The sequence below is a fragment of the Leptonychotes weddellii genome, chromosome 10, assembly GCF_054177405.1.
Source record: "Leptonychotes weddellii isolate Sample4059 chromosome 10, ASM5417740v2, whole genome shotgun sequence".
In the NCBI taxonomy this organism is placed as follows: Eukaryota; Metazoa; Chordata; class Mammalia; order Carnivora; family Phocidae; genus Leptonychotes; species Leptonychotes weddellii.
In genome coordinates, this window is record NC_138378.1 from 5,792,141 (window position 1) to 5,800,604 (window position 8,464).

General features: G+C 47.3%; 1 protein-coding gene across 2 annotated transcripts; it reads left to right on the forward strand.

Annotated features, from left to right (window-relative positions):
• The first annotated feature begins 1,434 nt into the window (after positions 1–1,434).
• LOC102741169 (putative beta-1,3-galactosyl-O-glycosyl-glycoprotein beta-1,6-N-acetylglucosaminyltransferase 7) lies at positions 1,435–7,770 on the forward strand. Of its 2 annotated transcripts, none has more exons than XM_081832543.1 (3): positions 1,435–2,471; positions 3,415–3,510; positions 5,830–7,770. In XM_081832543.1, the coding sequence occupies exons 1-3, from the start codon at positions 1,502–1,504 to the stop codon at positions 5,898–5,900; spliced, it is 1,137 nt and encodes a 378-aa protein (XP_081688669.1). In that variant the 5' UTR covers positions 1,435–1,501; the 3' UTR covers positions 5,901–7,770. The 2 variants fall into 2 exon arrangements, with proteins under 2 accessions (XP_081688669.1, XP_081688668.1); XM_081832542.1 differs by having other exon boundaries at positions 6,837–7,770.
• The last annotated feature ends 694 nt before the right edge of the window (positions 7,771–8,464 follow it).

The following is an 8,464-nucleotide window of genomic DNA, read 5'->3' on the forward strand; positions in this document are numbered from 1 at the left end:
TATGTTAATCCCCATACATTACATCATTAGTTCTAGATGAAGTGTTCCATGATTCATTGTTCGTGCACAACACCCAGTGCTCCATGCAGAACGTGCCCTCCTCAATACCCACCACCAGGCCAACCCATCCTCCCACCCCCCTCCCCTCTAGAACCCTCAGTTTGTTTTTCAGAGTCCATCTTCTCTCATGGTTCGTCCTACACTAAGGGCTGTTTTAATAAAACTGCCATTGCTCCTAATTTGGAATTGTGTTTAAAAGGAAGAGAATATACTTTCACTAACTGCCCTCACTGTGCCAAAACAAAATCTTTTTTTTTTTTTTGAGATTTTATTTTTATTTATTTGACAGAGAGAGAGACAGCCAGAGAGGGAACACAAGCAGGGGGAGCAGGAGAGGGAGAAGCAGGCTTCCCACAGAGCGGGGAGCCTGACGCGGGGCTTGATCCCAGGACCCTGGGATCATGACCTGAGCCGAAGGCAGACGCTTAACTCTCTTCCTTTGACCACAAGCCTAGCTGAGCCACCCAGGCGCCCCCAAAACAAAGTCTTAAGTACGCAAACGTCATGATTATGAGCTTGCTGAAGTAAGTCATCAAGATTTTCTATTATGTCAGGGAATGGAGGGAGATCTCCAGCATCACAAGTATTACAAATGGCTACTCAGTGCAATGTGCAGCCTGAGTCCATCCAGGATGGCTGTGCCCAATTTTGACATCATGTTATGGATAAATAAGCACTAGAAAATAAACCACAAACCCACAGTGTATCTTTTACTTTTGTAAACGTGATTTGTGGATAACTTTTCAGTTTTCCCAAAGGCTGATATATATTTTAATAATTTGAATACATCAGTGTTAATTCTGAGTCGGCAGAGGTCACCTAACCAACTACCATATGTTTTGGTGCTGAGGGCTATACTTTTCAATAAAGCCGCTGAAATACAAAAACAAAAACAAAGGGCCAAAGACTTGTGCGTGAATGCTTATAGCATCTAGTAATATCCTAAAACTGGAAACAATTTCAATGTCCACAACAGATGAACAGAGAAGCTGTGGCATGCCCACGCAATGGAATCCTGCTCAGCAGTAAAAAGGCAAGGACGGTGATAAATGCAATGATGTGGGTGGAATCTCAAAATCAGTATCCTAAGTGAAACAAGCCAAGCAAAAAGCACACAGTGTAGGACTCCATTTATATAAAGTTACAGAACATGCCAGCAAATCCACTGATGGATTTGCCAGAGACAGGGTGGAGTAAAAGGGGCCCAAGGAAACTTTTAGGGGTGAAGGGAATGCTTGTCATGGTGACCGTGGTGATGGTTTTGCAGGCGTGTAGGTATAGAAAAACTGAGCGTGTTATACACCTTAAATATGTGCACTTCAGTCACGTTGCAGGTTGGGGGAGGGCTGCCGCACCCTAAATTCTCCCTCTTGTTCTCTTAGGAAGCTTAAAGGAAAACATTTCACACCGTAGTGATGAGAAGGCCCCTGGAGCCTGAAACATGAGCCAGCTGCGAGCCACGAAGCCCGGGCTCCTCCTGTGTGCAGGCATATGCATCTTCGTTTTTCTGTATTTACTGACTCCAACCCCTGAGGAAGCAGAGGAGGAACCCACCTACCCAGCAGTAGTGGAATGTGGCTTTTATCCGGACGAACTGTGTTCAGCTTTATTTGAAGGGAAAGGGGCCGCCCTCCAAATTGCAAGATTTTGCAAAAACCCTCATGGTTCTCAAATTCTTGCTCATTTACACACACCAGGAAATTGCTCTAGGATTTCCCAGGAGTTGCATTTCATAACCAGACCCTTGTCTGCAGAAGAGAGCAATTTCTCTTTGGCATATATTATAACAATTCACAAGGAGCTGGCAATGTTTGTGCAGCTTCTCAGAGCTATTTATGTGCCTCAAAACGTTTACTGTATTCATGTTGATGAAAAGGCCCCGAAGAAGTACAAGACTGCTATGCAAACCCTGGTTAACTGTTTTGAAAATATTTTTATTTCATCAAAGAGAGCAAGAGTGGCTTACACTGGCTTCACAAGACTCCAGGCAGATATTAATTGTATGAAAGACCTGGTCCATTCCAAATTTCAATGGAACTACGTCATTAACCTTTGCGGACAGGATTTTCCAATAAAAACCAACAAAGAAATCATACGCTACATCAGAAGCAAATGGAATGACAAAAACATCACTCCTGGAGTAGTTCAACCACCAAACGTGAACTCCAAGACAAGTGAAAGTCAACCGGAATCCACCCCTGAAGGAAATATCTACGTATCTCCAAACAAAAGATTCAAGGACGAACCGCCCCATAACTTAACAATTTATTTTGGAAGCGCTTACTATGTCCTAACGAGGAAGTTTGTAGAGTTTGTACTAACTGACAGCCGCGCAAAAGACATGCTTCGGTGGTCCAAGGACATCCAGAGTCCGGAACGACATTACTGGGTGACTCTGAACCGACTGAGAGGTAAGAACAATCCAGCAATGTGGCGTCTGTTCAGATCAGAGGCAACAACAGAAGTTTACTCTTGAGTGAAAACGCTATTTCACTACTTTACTATGGCTCGGTAAATAGCTCTGCATTTTGCAAGACCTTTCACTTGAGGAGTATGGGAGGGTCTGGTTTAGGGGTCTGAAGTTTGCTGAGGGTGCCCCATGTTCCCAAACCAGCCCAGTTGCTTTTTTGTTCCCTCTCTGAAAAGAAGTCCTACCAGCATCTGAGCAGAAATCTTCAGAAACTTCTTCATTCAGTCATTAAATACTACTACGTACCTACTAGTGCCAGACATTATGCTAGGGGCTCTTTAAGAAGAGAAAATATTAGAAGTAGTAATTTTTTGGGTGGCAGATAGGATACCTCAGATAGGTTCCCTGAGAGGCAGAGGGAGAGCTGATGTCCTTCTTTACGTGGACTTATTTTCTCTTTGCGTAAAGCTGAGTGGCTCCTGTAGGGGATGTGACTTCAAGTTCGAACAGCTAAGCTAACTGGTCCAGATGACAGTGCAAACACTGGATCCAGTAGAAACTGGTTAGGATCTTATTATAATCTCTCATATCCACTGAAAATCCTATTTTCGAATCCCCTCAGAGGGCTATCATGGGGAAAACACAATCCCAAGAGACCCAACATCATCAGGCCAAGGGTGCGTTGTACGCGTTCGGTGAGTTACTGGGGATGGAGAAAGGGATGAAAGCGAAGCACAGCGCTGGGACACGAGGCCAGTGTGGTGCTCCCCAGCCGCCCCCAAAGTGTTAACCCCTCATCAGACCACAGCCGAACACTTGGAGCGAGGCTGGACCCCCACCCCTGGACTCCTGCCTGTGCAGGAAGAGGGAGGGCCGGCGCAGAAGCGGTAGCCAACGGCTGAGGAGCTGCCTGCGCTGCAATGCCTGGTCTGCTTCCCCCGCAGACGCCCCGGGAGCCACACCGGAGGCCGGCTGGGAAGGAAATGTTCGCGCTGTGAAGTGGAGACACGAGGAGGGAAGTGTTCACGATGGATGTAAAGGTAAAAATCAAACCAAACCTAAAAGCAAGCCTTCCCGTTGTAGGCAAACTTGACAACTGCTGCCGGGGTAAGGTCGGGAGACACAGACGACCGTTAGCAGAAGTAGTGAGGGGATGAGTGAGGTTCCAATTCCATGGGGTCAGTTTTTTAAAAACTTCTTATGTAATTATAATACCTAGCAAGCAAAGCGCACAAATCGTAAGTATCTGGGTTGATGCATTTTCACAAAGTGAACACTAAACCGGGCTGCAACTTTAAACGATACACAAGCTAGCTGGTTTCTTCCACCTGCTCCTAGAATTCAAACTCAACATTTATTTAAAAAAGCTCTGGGTCCCCCTGTGTCTCTACTAGAATAGATGAGGGAGTAACACAGGTGTATGCTCCAGAGCGGGTTCTTAAGTAGTTCTTGCTGAAGGAAGGTCTTTTCACTTTCTGCCCTCAGGAGACTCTCCTCGGGAGCTGTGAATTCTTGTCTGGTGTCCCAGAGGTTTTAGTTACCAGGACAACAGAGAAAAGACAGACCTGGGGTGGGGATGGCAGTGTCCCTCTTTGGTGGACAGGCTAGAAAAGCACTGGTGACAGCAGGTTCTCAGGCATCACAGTCTGGGGGGAGATGCCTAGGGACTGGGAGGACCGGAACTGGGTTCCTGTCGCGTTCAGGCCTACTCTCTGGGCGCCGGCTCTCCCTGACCCCCCTAAAGCCCGGGGTAGGGCGGCTGCCTGAGAGGAGCACACAGTCTTGGGGAGAAAACGGAGGCCAATGGTCACAGCGCCACGTCCACAAGTCCAGTGGGGAGAGGTGCAAGCGCTCTGGGAGCCCGCCCGGAAAGGAAAACGAGGTGTCCAACCTTTATGGGGCCGCCAACCGTGTGGGACAGAGAAGGCAGGAAGAGTGGGGCAGACGTGCATGCAGGTGGCCGGGGTAGAGCATCCTCTGTCCGAGGGGATCTGGCCTTCCCAGCCATGCAGGAGGGACCACCACATACAACCACCTCTTCTCATTGTGCATTTGGGTGTGGTCCCCGGGCTTGAGTGACAGTAGACCAGCTAGCCACCGGGCTCACCCAGTTTTCAAGCTGTTTAAAAGACTGACCAAAAAGCAGCAGGTTGCAGACAAATGAAAAGTGTAAAACCTAACATCACAGTAATTCAAAGACGAGCAATTCCTGCTGCCATGTATGCAGCCACCCTCCTCTGACAGGTACCAGGTCTGGAAGGGCTAGAAGAATTTTCTAGATGTTTTTAATAAATATTTTAGCCAGGATTCAATTAGGGAGCTATTCACACAGTAAGAAGGTGACAGTCAAACAACAGGCTAAGGAGCAACCCTGACCTTTCTTTAGAAAGCAGGTGCTTGTTGCCATTACACACTAGGGTTGACAAGACTGGTAAATAAATGCTCGGGTAGGGGTGGGGGCCGGGGGCTCAGATTCCTCCTGAAAACATGATCATTCACAGTATAAGAAGTCAAGAAGGGCTGTTGCTATCAATAATAATGATTTAGAATTCTTAGAGTGACAACCTGAATATTTCAATGTTTGTCAAAAAGCCCAATTACTGTGAATCTTTTTTTTTAATATATATATATATTTTTTTTAGATTTTATTTATTTATTTGAGAGAGAGAGAATGAGAGAGAGCATGAGCGGGAGGAGGGTCAGAGGGAGAAGCAGACTCCCCGCCGAGCAGGGAGCCCGATGCGGGACTCGATCCCAGGACTCCAGGATCATGACCTGAGCCGAAGGCAGTCGCTTAACCAACTGAGCCACCCAGGCGTCCCCCAATTACTGTGAATCTTAACAAAAATCATCACTGCCCCAAAGTAAACACTTCAGAAAGTTCTTGCCATTGCTCACTTTAGTGTGCAAACCATCCATAGTAAAGCAGCGATGTGGCCCCTACCTCAGGCCGAGCACTGGCAGGTGAGTGTGGCAGACCCTGCCCCCCTTCCAGAGCCCGGCTCTGGGCCTGCAGTCCATCCTCACAATGACTCCCAGCTGTTAACTACCATAGTCATACTTTACAGAGAAAGAAGCCCAGGCTCTGAGAAGTGAGGTCACTCCCCATGTCACAGGAAGTGGCAGAGCCGGGTCTCAAACCAGGAGCTGCTGCCTGGGGCCCCTCCACTGGATGAGCTGACACAAAGAGGCAGAGTCACCCTGTTGTTATTTGTAATCACCAAAACAGCACGAGCCCGACTCTAAGGACTTTCCATTCGCTTGTGTTCCCTTCCGGCTCAAACTCATGTGTGTGCAAATGACAGAATTATCCAGTTACAATCAAGGTGCAGCTGAAAATCTTTTCACTCTGTCCTAAGTTTTTCAGACTGCCTGTCTTCATATTCAGACTTTTCAACTGGTGAAATGTAATTCTACTGATACTCCGTGACACTGTACCAAGAATACCTACCAGAAAGATCTCAGTCATGACGACAGTTGCGGCTTAGAGCGCTCACCCTGCGAGAGCTGCTTGGCTCTTTACCGGATGAGCGCCTGCTCACCAGGCGAACGTTCTTTCCACCTTTTTCCAGGCTCACCAACAACACTGGATGATTCTGTGCATGGAGTTCCGCCCCTTTCCTATATTTCCCTCAGACAGGTTTTTAAAAGTAGGATGACTGGGTTGGTGTGGAGAGAAAGGAGGGCAGGGCTGGGCACAGAGCAAGGTCTCCAAGATGGGGAGACCATTCCCTCACACGCAAACTGAGCGCTCGCTTCTCTGGGAACCGAAGGTGGTAATGGAGTCACCTCAGGGTGTTGGTGGGAGGGTGACAGAGAAGGAAGCGCCAAGCACAGCGTCAGGCACATGAAACATGCTACTGAGCTCATCTCGAAGGAATTCAGCACTGGATTCTAACTATCATTCCAACTTTAATTCCTTCCATTTGTATCACACACTCACTCTGCAAGAGCAAGAACCGACTGCAGCAAGGACCTGTTACCACTGATGCAATTCTTGTGAACTACCCACAACCAAGGAAAACAAAGTTCGTGGAACCTAACAGAATTTAGAGTGGGCCAGGCAAATGAGTGCTATTACACCTCTCTCGTGTGTTCACTAATAACGAACATTCCACAGCATTCCCTTAAAGTAGCCATTAAACATGCCAGAGATCACTGACAGAAGAAACGAAAACAACCCTGTCCCCACGGATTCAAAATCCAACACAGAAGCCCCGGTCAGAGCGATCCGGGAAATCATGGTCGGTCTGAGCTCCTGGGAAGCAGGGGCCTTTACAGATGATCCTGGAAAAGTGTCCCTTTTTGTGTGTGAATGTAAACCGACGACACAAAGGCAGCTCGGTTTTTGTGCTTCTTTCTGCAGGCCGCTACGTCCGCGAGAGCTGCGTGTATGGACCAGGAGACCTGCCGTGGATCATTCGGTCGCCTTCTTTGTTTGCCAACACATTCAACTCAACAGACCCTCTGGTGGTGACGTGCCTGGAGCAGTGGCACCGACTGCGGGTGCTGCGACAGGCAGAGGCTCCTGTGGAGCCTCAGTGGCGTTTCCCACAGGACGGTCACTTCAACAGGAGACTGAGCCACTGAGCGGGAAGCTGCAGAGTGTCTGCTTTCTTACTGCTACCCACCTGTTCCTGACTTGTACTAAGAGAACTCTGACCCAAAGAAGGAAGAATGAGAAATGATTCCTTGATACAAGCTAGTCATCAGATGAATTTAGAAACCTGCTGTTGACAAGCCGTTCCTAATAATCGCAGGCCACTCTTTAGCTTTGAGCAAGCAATCAAGAGAGGAAAAGTGACTCAAAGTACTGCTGGGGGCCCCGGACCTGCCAGCTAGACTGCTTCCGTAAACAGTGGTGGCAAATCAAAACCTCCCAACACTAGATCCTGACTCAAGTTAGATAAGAACACATCTTATTTCTAAGATACTATTGTGTATGAGATTCTAATAAAGAACAAACTCCCGCTGGAAACGAAACTCTGCTTATCTACAAGAGTCCTCTTTGGCTGCCAGTCATGTTAACTTTGTTCTGGTAATCCTAGAAAAACACAGAAGAGTCTACTTCCTTTGGGTAAAATGAAACTAATCCAGAGCTGAAACACGCTTTCGTAAAAAGGCTGCCATAAGTTTCCGCAGCCTCGCGGCACTAACAGCACCGTCTGCCCTGACGGCTCGCTCCGCGCTACGTCTGGGCTGCCCCATGCCAGTGACCACGACCACGACCACAACCACAGGGGCTTCGGGGCATTTGAAATGTAGACAGTGTGAGTAAGTGAATTTTAATCTTTTTTTTTTTTTAAGATTTTATTTATTTATTTGAGAGAGAGAGAATGAGAGACAGAGAGCAGGAGAGGGAAGAGGGCAGAGGGGGAAGCAGACCCCGCCCTGAGCAGGGAGCCCGATGTGGGACTCGATCCCGGGACTCCAGGATCACGACCTGAGCCGAAGGCAGTCGCTTAACCAACTGAGCCACCCAGGCGCCCTTAATCTTTATTTTTAAAAAATGTAATGAACTGAAATTTAAATAGTCACATGTGGCTGGTGGTTACCATACTGAACAGCACTGGCCAAAGGCAGGAATGATCTTAATTTTCTCTACGCACAGATTTGGGTCTCTAAACAGTCCATGGCTTTTTCATCATTCTGTGAGGACTTTCTCTATATTCTCTTTCTCTAAAATAGATTGTGGCATCGTACAAGACTGAAAATGTGAAGTGGCACAACATGGAAAAACCAAAATAAAGGAAAAGCAGGAACCAGGGAGAAGACACTAAAGAAATAAATGTGTAACTCACAAGCAATCTAAAGCCTCAGTGAACTGAAGCTTTGCAATAAAATCAAATCACCTTAGTCAATGCAAATAGCCCTTGGAAAGCACAAAGCTAAATAGAAGGAAAAGAGGCTCTGAAAGCAGGTCCCACAAATCAAATGTAAGTAACCACAGAACATTAAAATCTTCGTTTCAACAAACATTTCTCCCACTTAGAC

What these genes read in the sequence shown, in the direction of transcription:
- LOC102741169 (XM_081832542.1), top strand. Translation starts at nt 1,502, where the DNA reads ATGAGCCAGCTGCGAGCCACGAAGCCCGGGCTCCTCCTGTGTGCAGGC. An exon ending in GACTCTGAACCGACTGAGAG is followed by an intron (nt 2,472 to 3,414) that starts GTAAGAACAATC and finishes CTTCCCCCGCAG; the next exon opens with ACGCCCCGGGAGCCACACCG. An exon ending in TGTTCACGATGGATGTAAAG is followed by an intron (nt 3,511 to 6,836) that starts GTAAAAATCAAA and finishes TTCTTTCTGCAG; the next exon opens with GCCGCTACGTCCGCGAGAGC.